This window comes from Taudactylus pleione, unplaced genomic scaffold, assembly GCF_031769625.1.
Source record: "Taudactylus pleione unplaced genomic scaffold, aTauple2 ptg000077l, whole genome shotgun sequence".
In the NCBI taxonomy this organism is placed as follows: Eukaryota; Metazoa; Chordata; class Amphibia; order Anura; family Myobatrachidae; genus Taudactylus; species Taudactylus pleione.
This window is the reverse complement of record NW_028284479.1, coordinates 725,293-742,330: the sequence shown is the minus strand read 5'-3', so window position 1 is coordinate 742,330 and position 17,038 is coordinate 725,293. Positions and strand designations below refer to the sequence as shown.

Here is a 17,038-nt window from a genome sequence, read left to right as displayed (position 1 = left end):
GTACTAGGAGGTTGAAAAGGATATGCAGACCATTGTCTAATGTGAATGTTCATGAAAGGGAAACATTGAATAAGAATGATTTAAATAGGACAAACAGCTCCTGTGTTGAGTGCTATTCAATTGCTCACACTGTAAGCCTGCAATTAGTGGATTTCTGCTCGCACCCTCCTGGGGGTGCAAACATAAATCCACGCTAACTAGTGCCTCGGGGCTAGTCACGGTCTTAACACGTGGGGTAACAGCATCACGCCTGCCGCTTAACAAGGGGGAAACAGTTAACCACAACTAAACCACGGCATTAGTCGCCTTAAAGAACATCTCCCGGGTTAAGTGAGGGAGCAGTGCAGTTAATTGAATAGCTCTGGGCAATTAACCTGGGAGCTACATTCCCATGATGCTAATTGAATTCCAGCCATTAATGCTGGTCCGCAATTTTGCAAATGTTAACTGGGTGATTGAGAAGAAGTTTATGCATATAGATTTTAATAGACGATTGTTTATACATACATGAGAAACAGATCTTGCATTTGAAACAGAAGAACTTGAATTAACCCTTTACAGTCACAAGGTCTACTATTCAATGAGTGAACGATTCTAAATTGTACACTTAAATCTTTAGAAAAATATGAAGGAATGAATACGCAAGCTGAAATACGAGTATAACAAATAATTTAAGCAGGTAAGTAAATTTTACAGAAAAGCTCTAAACAAAAAAAGACATTACATATTTTGGATTGCCTGAAATGTTGTGGCATGATATAAAACAAGCAGATCATACACAGTCCAAAATGCAGAATTGAGCAGCGGATGCAGGTAATGTTCATTATTTTAGCCATTTCTGCTAATTGATTGTGAAACCAGTTATTAAAGACTTACATGTTTTTGTTGTTTTTAAGCAAAGGCAGTGCACATGTTCTGTGCATACGTGAAAACGTACCATGTTTATTTCAGAATCATACAGTATTCTACAACAAAAAGTTAGTTAAGAATTTATTGAGCACAATTATGGCCTTTATTGGGATAAAAGTGCAACTTAAATGGAAATCAGATCACAATTTAGGCCAAACTCATTCAGAAGGCCAGGTAATTCTAAATTCAAATTTTTGCCTCATCGACAGTTAAAAGCCAATTATAGAAGATGTAAACAAATATTTATCCAAATTTTGCTTAATTATAATAACTATGTTGTTCTGTAACCTGTTTTTAAAATTTACCAACTGCTACACCATTTCAGTTCCTGTTTCAACACCCTTAAAAGCATTAATGAAGCAGTTTGTTTAAGACAATTAAATACACAAACTGAATTTAATTTATTGCACTCGATAAACAAGCTATAATACTATAATATTACACATGTATTATGGAAGGAATGGACAGTCCATTTTTCAAACAAATATTTATCAAGAAATAATATTGTAAATATTCAAAAATAAATAGTGTAACACCAACATGTTCACAAAGCATAATTTCACTTAGATTTATAAATGCAAAAAGTAGCTCTCTAGTAAATAAGTTATTTTTATAAAAAAAATTGATACCTGGCATCAACTGTTCTAGAGATACAAGTGTCGGCTCACATACCATCCTAGATAGTACCTGAACTGCAGACCCTCTTCCCCACTGACATCTTTCTAAAAAAAAATGTAGATAATGCAAGGGCTGAGACTCAGGACCTCATTCAGAGTTGATCGCTTGCTGCAAGCGATCGCTCTGAATGAGGGCTGCCACTTGCTTTGTTAAGTGCCGCCTCCTGGTCGATCGCTAGGCTGTGGGTTACCACCCACAGCTCTAGGGACCGACCAGGGTGATGGTCATCACCATCGCGACCATCAGGGCTTACGACCAGACCCTAAGGTTGGGTCTGGGCTCTCGGGAAAGCCCCAGGGAACTTCCTGCTGTTTGAGCAGGAAATTCCCCACTGACATCATCAGTGATGTCAGTGGGGCCGCCCCCAAACGGCAAATGTTCCGACTGGAACGCCTCCGTTTGGCCGGGCACGCCCCCTGCCTCGCCCTGTCTGCTATGAGACCCCTAGCGACAGAGCGCCCGTCGCTGGCCTGGTCTCGCGCATGCGCACGACGGAGCATGCTCTGTGGGGACCATCGACCCGGTTGCGAGCGCATCTGAATGAAACCCTCAGTGCTATAATTCGGTGATATTTAGTGTTCCATACAACCAGAAGCTATATTATATGATGTACAGCTTTATGGTCCCTTGAAAATGAACATCTCTGCACAATTTTGACATTTATTATTTAACAGTACTAAGATTGCCTTATCCAAGCAAGTGAACTACATGGAGTAATGACCCAAAATAAAATATGCAGAGCAAACGGATCTGTACCTCAGTTAACTTTCAGGTCTTTAAAACTTGTATTTTTTTGCTAAATACTTACAACAACAGTTATGTAGACAAAGGTCACAGTAATACAAATAAAAACCTATAAACTGTCTAAAAAGTCCTTGGTTTTCTTGCTGAGATACTCATTAGCAGTGGGGTCATCTTCAAAATCCTCTTCAACATCTATCACAAGAATTGGAATTTTCTTGATATGCTCAAAATGGACATCTGTTGTTTTATTTATTAGCCAACATTCATGTTGGTGATGTAACTTTTCAAGATACTGTTCCGTAACAGTCTTTTCTTCCTTTCGGGCCCTCTTCTGAAGTCTCGCAAAGCATTTTCCTGGTGTTGCTCGTAGATACACAATACCATCCAAAGCGGCTCTGTTCCCAAATTCCTGAGTAAGAAACGAGTGCCATTCTTGGTACAGAGACCATTCAATTTCATTTAAATGGCCAAGTTCAAATAGAGACTTTGCAAATACAAACCTGTCACTATATACAGATCTTTCAAATATCTGAATGGGTTCTGGCTGCTGAAGTAACTTCTCTGAAAATGGCTCAATCTGAGTTTTGAAACGACCCATACAAGAAAGTGTCTGGAATGTGTAAGACCAGCGAGCAGGATCCTCATACATCATTTGTAGCAAATTGTCCATACCCTGATGCGATGAGGATTGGATGTGCTGCCACTTCCTAAGAGGCTCCGCTACTAAGCTCCATTCTTCATGTGCACTGCATAACAGTCTCAGGAAGGTGGATTTTCCTACTGCAATATTCCCTTCCACTGATATTTTCTTGCCTTTCGTCTGTGTCACAGTGCTGTGATATGTATGTGACATGGCAGCTATTTGCTCATTTAATCTACAACAAGATATATAGAAGAATTTGAATTTCGGCTTCCATGAATTATTCTGTGTTCTTGCTGAATCCAAGAGTCTCACGATTTTATGAAGAAACATCTGTGGACACAAATTAGTGTGAGTTTTCCGTCTGAACATTAGCGGTCAATATCATTATTTAAAAATATTTCACACACATACATAGTGGAAGACTATTGCCGGGTACACACTAGACGAGATGTCTTTTTTCTTCCTATGTTCGAACTAAACTAGACGATATGTAGTCCAATCCGGCGTATCGTATGACATATCGGCATGGTTGCATAAATTTGGATTTTTAAAAAAAAATTAAAAACTGATTTGATTTAGTTTTTTTTTTTATTACAAATATTTTTAAAGTAAACGTTTTAAATTTGAAAACGTTTACTTAAAAAAATGTTTAATATAAAAACCGATTTAAAAGCAAAAAAACTGATTTAAATATAATAAATCCGTTTTGATTTTTTTTTTAAAAAAATCAGATTTTTATGCAACCCTGCATATCGGGCACATCGGCCAGTGAGCACCCGTTATGTCAATGCGCACTCCCGCTCGCCATCAGCAACATCGCCCATCAGACCTGCTTGCAAGTCCGACGGGCGATATCGTCAGCAGGGGCCATGCTCCGCCGTCGTTCCAGACATCGGCAATTGTGTATGCAACCCTGACAGGTCCAACCGCAAACAACGACATGCTAAGTTACACATCATTTAGTCTGTAGCCAGCTTAAGATATAAGACTTAACTTCTTGCTTTTGATAAAGTTAAAAACAATCACTACAACCGACAGTCACAATATGAACACGGCTCAATTAATGCAGAACTATGTTTTATGGCACACTGTAAAAACATATGAGCTTTATTATTTGTACTACAATGCCCTTTCATAACTATCTATATATAATATTTTTTAAATGAAAAACAAACATTCAGCACTTGCACACTGCTGTCTACCTATTGATTAATAATACACATGACAGGCAAAGTTAAATACATATATTTAACCACGACCCTACCCGTGCGGAGTTTGTATATTCTCCCTGTGCTTGCGTGGGTTTCCTCAGGGTGCTCCGGTTTCCTCCCACACTCCAAAAATATACTGGTAAGTTAATTGGCTCCCAACACAAATTAACCCTAGTGTGTATGTGTGTGAGTGTGTGAGCATGTGATAGGGAATATAGATTGTAAGCCCCACTGGGGCAGGGACTGATGTAAATGGACAAATATTCTCTTTAACGCACTGCGGAATATGTGTGCGCTATATAAATAACTGGTAATAATAATAATAATAAAATATGAGATATGGTAAGAACTTACCCTTGTTATCTCTATTTCTACGAAGTCCATAGGGTTCCACAGGATACCTTGGGGTATAGGTGTGACGTCAGTCGCTGGGCACCATAGAGTTAAGCTTTTCAGCCTCCCAGGATGCACTAGGGTCCCCCTCCTATACCTCGCCCCCGAGCCAAGGCACCTCAGTTAGTTATCAAGCCATAGGCCGGAGGAGAAGGAAGAGAGAGAAAAAAGATCTGGACACATACAAGAATCACATTCTCACCAGAGGGAGACGGAAAACCGGTGACCAGAGCAAAGCCCATCTGCAGCACAGGTGCGACAGGGCGGGAGTCCCGTGGAACCCTATGGACTTCGTAGAAATAGAGATAACAAGGGTAAGTTCTTACCATATCTCATATTTTCTACTTCAGGGTCCATAGGGTATCCACAGGATACCTTGGGGATGTCCCAAAGCAGTATCCTTTAAGGGTGGGGACGCTCCTGTGCAGAAAGGAGAATCCGCCGCCCGAAGGAAGCATCCTGAGAGGCGAAGGTGTCAAACCTGTAATACCTCACGAAGGTATGGACAGAGGACCACGTAGCAGCCTTGCAGATCTGAACTGCCGAGGCACCACGTCGAGCTGCCCACGAAGGACCCACAGACCTAGTGGAATGAGCCTTCAGAGAAGGAGGGACCGGTAGGCCTTCATGAAGATAAGCTTCAGAAATAGCCATACGGATCAAGGCTGCCAAAGTTTGCTTTGAAGCAGGCCAACCCTTTTTACGGAAGCCATAGAGGACAAACAAAGCGTCCGACTTCCTAAACGAAGAAGTGCGGTCAACATAAGTCCTTAAGGCCCGCACAACATCCAAAGAGGCCTCACCCACGGAAAGACCCGGTGAGTTAAAGGCCAGAACAACTATTTCCTCGTTAACATGAAACTGGGAAACAACTTTGGGAAGAAACTCGGGCCGAGTGCGGAGCACTGCCCTGTTCCCATGAAAAACCAAGAAAGGGGGTCTACAAGAAAGAGCCCCTAACTCAGAAACACGTCTGGCCGAAGCAATGGCTGTTAGCCATTTAAGATCCACTGAGCCCAGTGGTTCAGATGGCGGTCCTTGGAGAGCCCTCAGGACCACAGCCAAATCCCAAGGCGCCACAGGTGGAACAAAGGGTGGCTGAATGCGGAGAACACCTTGCATAAAGGTGGCACATCCGGGATTGTAGCAATCCTACGGTGAAACCAGACAGATAGGGCCGAAACCTGTACCTTCAAAGAAGCAAGGCGAATCCCATGATCTAGTCCCGCTTGCAGGAAGGCGAGAATCCGAGACAGACGAAACTCACGCGGTGCATAACCTCTCGGTCGACACCACTGGAAGAACGTATGCCACACGCGATGGTATATCCTCGCGGAAGACGGTTTCCGAGCTCGTAACATGGTACGCACCACAGAGCTGGAAAACCCCCGGGACCTCAGCATGGCCGTCTCAACAGCCACGCCGTCAAAGACAGCCGAGTCAGGTCCGGGTGAAGGCAAGGACCCTGAGACAGAAGGTCCGGTCGTAGCGGCAACCGCAGAGGACTGTCCACGGACAGACCCTGAAGGTCTGAGAACCAGTGCCCTCTGGGCCACGCGGGAGCTATCAACAGGAGCGTCCCTCCTTCCTGTTTGAATTTCCGGATTACCCGTGGAAGAAGGGAGACCGGAGGGAACAGGTATGCGAACCAGAACGTCCACCGGACGGACAGAGCATTCACCAGAGACGCCCCTTCGTCTCTTGTGCGAGACCCGTACACCGGCAACTTGTTGTTGTGCCGTGACGCCATGAGGTCGATTTTTGGAAGACCCCACCTGTCCACCAGTAGTTGAAAAACGTCCGGTGCAGGGACCATTCCCCCGGATGAACGTCCTGGCGACTTAGAAAGTCCGCCTCCCAATTTAGCACTCCCAGGATGAAGACCGCTGATATGGCCGGAAGATTGCGCTCCGCCCAAACCAGGATCCGAGAGACCTCTACGAGAGCCTCCCGACTGAGAGTTCCTCCTTGCCTGTTTATGTAGGCCACGGTGGTAGCGTTGTCCGACTGGACCTGCACCGGGTGACCCTGGAGAAACCGCTGTGCCTGCTGGAGAGCATTGAAGACCGCACGGAGTTCCAAGATATTTATTGGAAGCTCCGCTTCTGTCGGCGTCCACCTGCCCAGGAACAAGTGTGGACCTGAAACTGCTCCCCAGCCCCGAAGACTGGCGTCCGTTGTCAACAGGACCCAATTTGGAACCCAGAACGGACGTCCCTTGTTGAGGTGGGTCGTCTGTAACCACCACGCAAGGGACAGGCGAACCTCCGGGGTGAGCACAATCGTCTGGGACTTCAGAGACTGAGGCAGCCCGTTCCACTTGGACAGGATCAGGTGCTGCAGAGGTCTGGAGTGAAACTGGGTGTATTCCACCATGTCGAACACCGACACCATGGAGCCCAGTAACCTCATCGCTGAGTGTAAGGACACCCGGCGGCTGTGCAGACAACTGCGCACCCTTGACTGTAAAGCAGAGATCTTGTCCTCCGTCACGAAGATCCTTTGCTGTCCCGAGTCCAATAAGGCTCCAAGATGCAGAATCCTCCGAGACGGGATTAGAGTGGACTTCTGCCAGTTGATTAGCCAGCCGTGCCGTTGCAGCAGTGCAATGGTCAGATCCAAGTGGCGTAACAGGAGCTCTGGAGATCCTGCCACCAATAACAGGTCATCCAAGTACGGCAACATGCGGACTCCCTGCAGCCGCAGAGAAGCCGCCATGACCGCCATCACCTTGGTGAAAACACGTGGTGCTGTCGCCAGGCCAAAAGGTAACGCCCGAAACTGGAAGTGGTCGCTGCGGATTGCAAACCTGAGGAACTGTTGATGGCGCAAAAGAATAGGGACATGCAGGTAAGCGTCCTGTATGTCCAATGACACCATGTAGTCCCCAGGTTCCAGCGCCAGAATGATGGACCGTAGGGTCTCCATCCGAAACTTCGGGACCCGCAAAGACTTGTTGAGTGCTTTGAGGTTGAGAATCGGACGATAAGACCCATAGGGTTTCTGTACCAAAAATAGATTTGAATAGAAACCCTGGCCCCTCTGGGAGAATGGAACAGGCACTATAACTCCAGCCTGGAGCATAGTGTGCAATACCTTCCGCAGCTCCGTAGCCTTGTTCCGGTCTGATGGTAGACCCGTGGTGAAGAATCGAGCCGGGTGTCTGTGCCGGAAGGAGAGGGCGTATCCGTGGGAAACCACCTCCAGAACCCAAGTGTCTGTCGTAGTGGTCGACCAACACTGGGCGAACTGTAGCAGGCGGCCTCCCACCCTGGGATCCCCCAAAGGGAGGCCCGGACCGTCAGGCCGCAGGCTTGTCATCTGGCTTGGGGGCCGGACGTCTGGTACTCCATGCCTGCTTCTGGGGCTTGGCCGATTTCTTAGGACCAGCCTGTCGAGGAAACGACTGTGGTTTGGGCCTGCCCTGGGCCCTAGATGACCGAAAGGACGATGGTCCAGAACCAGAAGGAGCAGCGGCCGACGGGAGACAAGCCGATTTGGCTGCCGCCAGCGTGGCCAAAATCTTATCCAGATCCGGACCGAAGAGAACTTCTCTGGTAAACGGCAACGCCTCCAGACCCTTTTTGGAATCTGCGTCCGCCTTCCAGGATCGCAGCCACAAGGTGCGACGAGCAGCTACCGCTGCTGAAGAAATCCTAGACACCAAAGTACTAATGTCTAGGGCTGCCTCGTTGATGTAGGTGGCCAAATCACGGAGATTGCCAATCAACTCCGCCAGTTCGGCCGGACAGTCGGAATCAAAAGAAGCCTCTAATGAATCCGCCCAGCGCTCCATCGCTCTGGCAACCCAGCAAATGGCCATAGCCGGCCGTGCTGCCCCCCCCCCCCCCCGCAAGGGAATAAGCGGACTTCAGGCAGATTTCCACCTTGCGGTCCGTAGCATCCTTAAGGGAGGACATGGATGGCATCGGCAATGTGGCACTACGGACAAGACGGGTCACGTGAGAATCCACCTGTGGAGGGGAATGGATAAGCCACCGCCAGGAGTCTCTGCGGCTGGTATCTTTTGCCAGGCTGTTTCCACGCCTCCTCTAAATGGTCCACCAACTGACCCGAAAGAGGAAAGACTGTGGCATCGCCCTTCACATCCTTGAAAAAGGCATACTTAGATTTAGCCACTGGGGGAACTTCGTCCTCAATCACCAAGGCTGTGCGGACCGCCCGAATAAGTCCAGGAATATATACTTTGGACTTAGCATCAGCGTCCTTAGTATGGAGAGGTTCCTGATCGTAAGGATCCAGAATCTCCCCATCATCAGACGTCCCCTCGTCATCCTCATAAGGAGCCGACAGAGACGCCACCGGCCGTTTATGCGGCCGCATCACAGACTCCCCTTGCAACACATCCGACAAGTGCTGTACAGAACTCGTCAGGGAGTTAACCCACGCTGGCTCCTGAGAAACCGGGAGCGGGGAAATAGGGAGACTGTGGGGTACCACCAATTGTCGTGGGAAACCCTGCATGGGTGACAACACCACTGACTGCTGGGATAAACCCATCGGTGTAAACGTGGGCTGCGGAGCTAACTGGCCCACTAAGGCTGTAAGCGCCTGAGCGAAACAAGCCCAGGGCGGCTCCTGTACCGGTGCTGTAACCGTAAGAGGCCGCACCATGGACAAACACTGCCGGCAAAGGCCCTCCGCGCTACCCTCCCCCTCCACTAACGGTACTTTACACATAGTACACTGTAGCCGGAGGGGAAAATCACTTTCGGACATGATGGCACCACGTATGTGACCTCCCTCACCAATTATAACTTAAATAGGCGAGAGACCACCCTGCAGCACCGCACCGCAAGGGCTTAGCAGAAAGAACAGGGACAGTAATAAAGCTGACAGTTTAGAGAAAAGTTACAGGCAGCAGCGCTAGCACAGTCACATACAATGCAAAGAAAATCAATTCCTGCACTAACAGCGCTGATCACTCAACTACGCAGACACAGGGCCTGGTAGGACACAGCGCTGCATACACAGACCTGACCACAGCGGAGGAGAGGTATGCGGGGGACCCAGACCACGATGCTTCCATCCAGCGCTTCCAGCAGCGTTCACCATGCGTTCTGGAGAAGATGGCCGCCGAGGAGCAGAGAGGAGGCTGGCCTGGGGGAGGAGCGCTGCCACATGACCAGTCGGCAGCATGCAGAGAGGGCTGTGTGCAGCGGGGGAGGCGCCGGCTGTGAGACAGGGAAGGCGCGCTCCCCTGGCATGCATTTAACCCCTGGGACGCCGCAGCGCTACCGCTCTGCTGCGGTCCGCTGTCCCAGGGGGTAGTGGAAAGCGCAGGTTGGTCGCCTGGCTCCACGCTGCTGCCAGTCCCCAGGGAGCCCCCTGCCTGGGGACTTAGGACCATGTGACCAGCGGGGACCCACCGCGGGACCCCGCTGCTTACCTTTGTCCCCCTTGGATCCGACCATGGTCCGGAACATCTGGGGTCACCGCTAGCTGTGACCCCAGATGCTCACCAGCATCCCCGGATCGGTACCGGCGTTCTGGTACCGGCGGGGGTGTAGGGAAGACAGCATGGACGTCAGGACTGACTGTCTATGCTGTACATCCAGATGTGCAGCCACAGCTGCACTGAAGAAAGCTTCAGGGGCTCTTCTAGCCCCCACTCCGACTGGTGCACCCGACGCCGGCCGGGCACCAAACTAAACTGAGGTGCCTTGGCTCGGGGGCGGGGTATAGGAGGGGGACCCTAGTGCATCCTGGGAGGCTGAAAAGCTTAACTCTATGGTGCCCAGCGACTGACGACACACCTATACCCCAAGGTATCCTGTGGATACCCTATGGACCCTGAAGTAGAAAGAATAATATACTGACCAAAGTACATTATAGGCACTGTGGGAGGAGCTATAGAAAAACATTTATACATCAATGTCTTTTATATTAGAAAATTATTCACTCAAAAGAGCCTTTAAAATAGAACTTCTTATGAAAAATACATTTTGGTCCATCATAGTTACTGAGTTTCCTGCTGAAAAGTAGCACTGTATATATTAGTCTCTTTCATTAAGATAAAACACTGACATCATCTATTATTGCTTGATATTGATACATACATAGTATTATTACATATTAGCAGTGATGGACTTTCTGTAGCTACGTATTTAGAGAATACAGAGACAGAATTTTAAAATAGAACATATGAAAAATCTGGGTCTGCATAGAACATATGAAAAATCTGGGTCTGCCACAGTGAGAGTCACCTTGCAGCGTCTTATACCTAACGTAGATGATGACACAAAGTGACCACGGCCCGCATGCCGGGACAGCACACGCACACTCACACTACGTGACTACTGCAGCACTGACACCGGCTCGCAGCTTTCTACCGCACATACGGGTACACCGGACGAGCGAGGTACCTTACACCAACATGTTGACACGGAAGAGGTCACATGGCGCAGTCAGCAGCAATGCATTCTGGGAGACAGCAGCCGGTTTCAACTTTCCAATACTACTGCCCACAGAGCGTAGCGTCATGTGACTGTGCAGTGTGGGCGGAAGTAACGGGCAGGAAAAGGGGATGAAGGGAAGAAACGCGAAGAGAATTTAGACACTACCGAGCACTACTAAAGCACTACTAAAGCTGCAGTATAGCAGTTGGAGCCAGTCTCTCTCTGCCTGCTGCACAGTGCTCACAGTTAAAGATAGTTCTGCACAGTGCAGCCCGGGAGCTTATTATTATGTTTTATGGTGGAGCAGCACCTGTCCTGTCTCTGTATACCAAGATAACTGGATATCTCTATTATTGTAGCTCATACCCACTATAGACAGGTTGCTGTGCGAAAAAAAATGTTTCCCCATTGCCAGCTCACAAGGGGGAGATATATCATCCTTTTAGTCATAAAGTGGAGAAGTCGCCCACAGCAACCAATCAGCTTCTTCTTGTCATTTATCTAGCACAGTCATATTGACAGTGAGAAGCTGGTTGGTTACACTGTGGGTGACTTCTCCACTTCTCGAAGGTTTGATACATCTCCCCATTAATGTTTACCGTACTTTTACGTATACATGAGGCTTTACTTTATTAATTTTGTAGGAACTAATGACAGTACAGGCGCATATCGCACTATGGGGTCAATCAAATTAGGTGCAAGTTTAGACCCGAGAATTCTCCAATCCAGTTATAAATGCCTATTTGCGGTACTTACAGCAGGGGTTTGTGAATTGTCACCCAAATGAAATGTGAGAGAAGTGCATGAAAAAATGATGGTGACCTTCCTGGACCCCCAAAAAGTAAAAAAATGTTCACTTGCAGCAGAGGCGTCACTAGGGTTGGTGTCACCCGGTGTGGTAGCTCATGGTGTAACCCCCCCCCCTCCACATGGGCCTTGTATCACACCACACGGGATCCTTAGTGCTGTTTTTGTACTATCACTAAATATATGTTGAATCAATGGGCAGCAAGAGTTTCCATTTGCAGATGGACAAGCACTCGCATTACCTCTATGGAATGCCCCTTATTCAATGCCCCCAGTAGTAGTGCCCCTTATGCAATGCTCCTATAGTTGTGCCCATTATGCAGTTCCCCCTGTAGTAGTGCCCCTTTATGCAATGCCCTCTGTAGATGTGCCCAATATGCAATGCCCCCTGTATTAGAGCCCAATATGCTGTACCCCCTGTAGTGCCCCTTACACAGTTCCCCCAGTAGCGCCCATTATACTTTACCACCATTAGCACTCCTTATGCAGTGCCCCAGTAATGCCCCTTATGATGGGCCCCCAGTAGTGCCCCTTAAACAGCATCCCCAGTAGTGCGTCTTATACATTGCCCCTTATACAGTGCCCCCAGAAGTACACCTTATACTGTGCCCCCAGCAATGCCCCTTATGCTGTGCCCCCAGTAGTGCCCTTATACAGTGCCCCCAGTATTGCCTCTCTTATTCAGTGCCCCCAGAAATGCCCCTTCAGCTGTGCCCCCAGTAGCACCTCTTATGCAGTGCCCCTTAAGCTGTGCCTGGTGTGCCCCCAGTAGTGCCCTTATACAGTGACCCCAGCAATGCCCCTTAAGCTGTGCCCCCAGTAGTGCCCTTATACAGTGCCCCCAGTATTGCATCTCTTATGCAGTGCCCCCAGCAATGCCCCTTAAGCTGTGCCCCCAGTAGCGCCCCTTATGCAGTGGCCCCAGTATTGCCTCCCTTATGCAGTGCCCCAGCAATGCCCCTTAAGCTGTGCCCCCAGTAGTGCCCTTATACAGTGCCTTCTGTATTGCCTCTCTTATGTAGTGGCAAGTGCCCCCAGCAATGCCCCTTAAGCTGTGCCTCCAGTAGCGCCCCAGTGCCCCTTAAGCTGTGCCCCCAGTAGTGCCCTTATACAGTGCCTTCTGTATTGCCTCTGTTATGTAGTGGCAGTGCCCCCAGCAATGCCCCTTAAGCTGTGCCCCCAGTAGCGCCTCTTATGCAGTGCCTGGTGTGCTCCCAGTAGTGCCCTTATACAGTGCCCCCAGCAATGCCCCTTAAGCTGTGCTTCCAGCGCCCCTTATGCAGTGGCCCCGGTCCCCAGTAATCCCCCTTATGCTGTGCCCCCCCTGTGCAGTGAGTCAGTACTTACCTCTGGGTGTGTCCGGGTGGGGTGCTCACTTGTCTTGAGTCCTTCTTCTGTTCTTGACATGCAGCGCGCTCACAGGCACCTAGTCCCTCCTCCTTCTCCATCAGGCTGAGCGGCTCCCAGAAAAACAAGCGGAGCCGGCGTGCGCGATGACGTCATCGCGGCCGGCGTCCAGAACCGCACACAGGCACAGAGAGATTCTCTGTGCCTGTGTGTGGCTCTGGACGCCGGCCGCGGTGAGAGAATATGCAGCTCACCCCGGCGGCGGGCAGAGCAGAGAGGACCAGCGTGCGGCAGGACGGACCTGCATATACATTAAAAAGTGTCTCCTTCGGCTCCAGCAGCATGGTCGGCAGTGGTGCCGTGGGTGCAGGGGCGGATTGGGAACTAAAAGTGGCCCTGGAAAAATTTCTGGAAGTGGCCTCACATGGGCGGCACCAAATCAACTGTAGGCAGACCAAAACACCAAAGTAGGCTGGATTACATCACTATACCTGGAGGTATCAGTGATAGGCAAGACTAAAGCTGGCCATACACCAGGCCAACTTTTCTCTGGGATACGTTCAGTATCCCGGCACAGGGGATGCCGGCTTAGAATACCAGCGTCTGAATCCCGACAGATGGCATCCTGAAGGTAAGTAGCGGGGTTAGGGGGAGGTTTGGGGCTTAAGTACTAGGAGAAGGGTTAAGGTTAGGCACTAAGGGGGAGGGTTAGATTTAAGGTGTGGGGAGGGGGAGGCTAGGTTTAGGCATTTGGGGGAGGAGGTTAGGTTTAGGCATCGGGGAGGGAGGGCTAGGGGAAGGGGGAGGGTCAGGATACCTACCAAAAGGTGTCGTTATCCTAACCCTGTTGGGATGCAGACGTTGGCACCCTCTCAGTGCAGCCAACTTCTCTCTAACTTTTGAAGTCACAGAAGTAGGCGGAAAGTGTCTGCATGTTTTGAATAAATATTTGGTTAGGCACACTGACACCTCACAGGTGCTACACAGAGTGACAGGGCATACACATTATAGTATACATATACTAGGGCTGGTGATGACACTCTTTCTTTCCCCCTCAGTGGGAAGGGAATGACAGAAAGGAGCAGTTAAGCTACATAAGTGACAGGAACATTTATTGAAACAAAGTGACAGTGTACAGTATGTGAGCGAGAAAGAAAGAGACAGAGATAGGAAAAGAGGTAAGGGGAAAATACATAAGAAGAGAAAGAGAGAGAGAGAGAGAAACGAGAGAGAGATATATATATATATATATATATGGGGTGGTATATAGAGAGGGGAGTACAGATTCCCCTTGTTAATATGTTACACTCTCTCACTAATTAAAAGCTGTCTCCATGTTCTGTCAGTATTACCCCTCACTGTAGTCACTGCCCCTTGGAGGATGTTCACCCCAGCGGCAGCATTACAGTAATTATTCTGGAGGAATCAGTTTTTAGTGATGAGTCCCTTGCCACCATGCTATTGCACTTAACTGCGATCACTGCCAGTTTTTTCCCGTTTATCAGCATGACGTGTGCAGGGGATGCAGGGCCCCAGCAGCAGTTTGGGCCATATAGTAATGGCATCCCCTGCATCATGGGCTGTCATTAGATATGATGGGCCCAGTACAAATGAATCACAGTGCCCTGTTCCCCCCACCACTGATCCAGTGGATGCAGAGGTATTCCATGGGGCCCTGGTACCCAGAGTGAGTGCATGCAATAATGTAATACATAGTACTGACATGTGTCAGCTGCTCCTCAGACCTCACCACATACCCCAAAATTTACCTACATGCCAACCAACATGTCACATTCCCTATCCATATCTATTTTTCTTGTGTGCGTGTGTGTGTGTGTATATATATATATACACACACACACACTCCCAAAAACACTAGTGAATAAATTGACCCGCCATCTGCTGGTCACCTCAGCCAGTCTGCTTCTCCTGTCCTCTCCCCCTCCAGTCCCATTATACTTACCCCCCTAGTTCCTGGTCCTCTTCATTCCTATTGATGCGGCAAACACCTGCACGTCACACCTAATGTGCATTGCAGGCGCAGTGGGAGCTGGGACACTGGCCGTGTATGTTAGGTGCCACAATTCATTCATATACGGTTTAAATTTTATAATAATAACTATAAATATAGTATAGAAGTTTATCTTCACATATAATATATATATACATACACAAAATATAAACATATATAATATAAATACATAAACTAGAAACATAAAATTGTGCTTACCTGGCAACCTTTAGATGAATGATGTGGTGCTGTACACGGCCTTGCTTCTGTGGTCTGCGCAGCTTCTGATGGCAGTCACCAGTCAAGGAGGAGGGGGGTGGAATATGCAAACATGATGAGGTAGCAGAGGTACTGGATGGGGAAACAAGCAGAGGGGCAAATGGAGATGATGGCAAAGGTATAGATGGCAAAGGAGGCAGAGGCACAGCAGGGGGAAGTATCACAAGTACATATAGGGGTGGACAGATGGAGTATGAGGCAAAGGTATAGATGCAAAAAGGAATAAGGCATAGAAGGGGGAGGGGCAGAGGCACACATGGAGGGGAGAGGGGCAGAGGCACACATGGAGGGGGGAGGGGCAGAGGCACACATGGAGAGGAGAGGGGCAGAGGCACATATTGGTGGGGGTATAGAAACACAGATGGGGAGTGCAGGAGCAGAGGTACAACTGATTGCCTCTAGCCCAGCCAGGGTGCAGGGGGAGGGAGGAGGAGTTGTAGGGGACCTAGGAGGTGACAACGTGTATTGCAGTCAGGAGAGGAAAGTGAAACTCAGCTAGCCGGAGAGTGAGCCTAAAGTCCCTTGCAAGAGTGGGGGAGGGGAGCACACACCACCAATGCCCCATATAAAACCTGGCTGGATCTAATGATGAAAACTGATAGAGGTGATGATTCCAGCCCAAACTGCTTCTGACTCGCAGGCAGATACATGTGTCTGTGAGAGAGAAGCAGGCTGCAGCCACGATCATCAGCACAGGCGGGTCCCTCTGTCAGATCTGTGCAGTGCCCTGGTACTTTCTGTACCTTCCTTTATGCCCCTCAGCTCCATCTGCCTCGCTGGCGCTGCCCCGCCTCTCCAGTCTGCTCTGCCTGGCATTGAGTCTCAGCAAAGTCAGCTGACTGCCTTAGCCCCGCCCACCTCGCCTGTCAGCCCAGCCTCTCAGCCCCGCAGGCTGGCTGAGCTGAGTCTTTCACTTTAGGCTGCCTATTAGAATGGAAATATATCTAAATCCGCCCCAGCGTGGGTGTGCAGCCCGCCTGTGTGACATGCTGCTCTTCTTGGTGTCACCCCCTTGAAGGGTGACACCCAGTGCGGGCCGCACCCCCCTAGTGACGCCACTGACTTGCAGAATCATACAGAAGGTTGTTAGTGGTCATAAGAAAAGTACTTGAAGTATTTAAACGGTGTTAAATGGCTGATTTGTGCAATTTAAAAAAATGTTAACAAAAATGATAAAAAGCAGACTTTTATACGAAATATGCAAATAAGTAGGAAAAAAAGATGCTTTTGGAGTACTTTGAGGTGACTAAAAGAAATGTAAAAACATAAAAGGCAAATATTTAGAAAAAAATAAATACTCCAAATTTGGGGTGCAAAATAGTTGCTTTTGGGGTAATTTGAGGTCAATTGTTTTTAAACCCCAAAATTTAATTATTGGACTAATTAAGCTAATTGGAAACCTCCAATTGTCTAATTAGTCCAAGGAGATCTGCACAGTGGCCCAATAAATAAAGATTTTCCCTATCATCTCTCACCATCAGGGAGGTGCGAACGGAAATATGCAAGTTTACTCTGTTTCATTGCGAGTTGCTGCTTGGATTGCAAAATGAAATCGCAATGCGAATTCGCAAAGAAGACAGCAACTCGCACTTCACAA

General features: G+C 48.5%; 1 protein-coding gene across 8 annotated transcripts; it reads right to left on the bottom strand.

Annotated features, from left to right (window-relative positions):
* Positions 1-477: 477 nt before the first annotated feature.
* On the bottom strand, positions 478-15,439 carry LOC148532410 (deoxyguanosine kinase, mitochondrial-like). 8 transcript variants are annotated; one of them, XM_088467862.1, is made up of 2 exons: positions 15,382-15,439; positions 478-3,304 (listed from the first exon to the last, which is right to left on the bottom strand). In XM_088467862.1, the coding sequence occupies exon 2, from the start codon at positions 3,302-3,304 to the stop codon at positions 2,441-2,443; it is 864 nt and encodes a 287-aa protein (XP_088323988.1). In that variant the 5' UTR covers positions 15,382-15,439; the 3' UTR covers positions 478-2,440. The 8 variants fall into 8 exon arrangements, with proteins under 8 accessions (XP_088323988.1, XP_088323985.1, XP_088323986.1 ...); XM_088467859.1 differs by lacking the exon at positions 15,382-15,439 and adding an exon at positions 10,970-11,052; XM_088467860.1 differs by lacking the exon at positions 15,382-15,439 and adding an exon at positions 10,965-11,047.
* Between the last annotated feature and the right edge of the window lie 1,599 nt (positions 15,440-17,038).

Excerpts from the sequence above, each read along its gene's own strand:
- LOC148532410 (XM_088467855.1), bottom strand. The coding sequence starts at position 10,938 with ATGTGCGGTAGAAAGCTGCGAGCCGGT. Across the intron at positions 3,305-10,911 it reads GTAGAAAGCTGCGAGCCGGT|ATGTTTCTTCATAAAATCGT; the intron begins GTCAGTGCTGCA and ends TTGTGTCCACAG.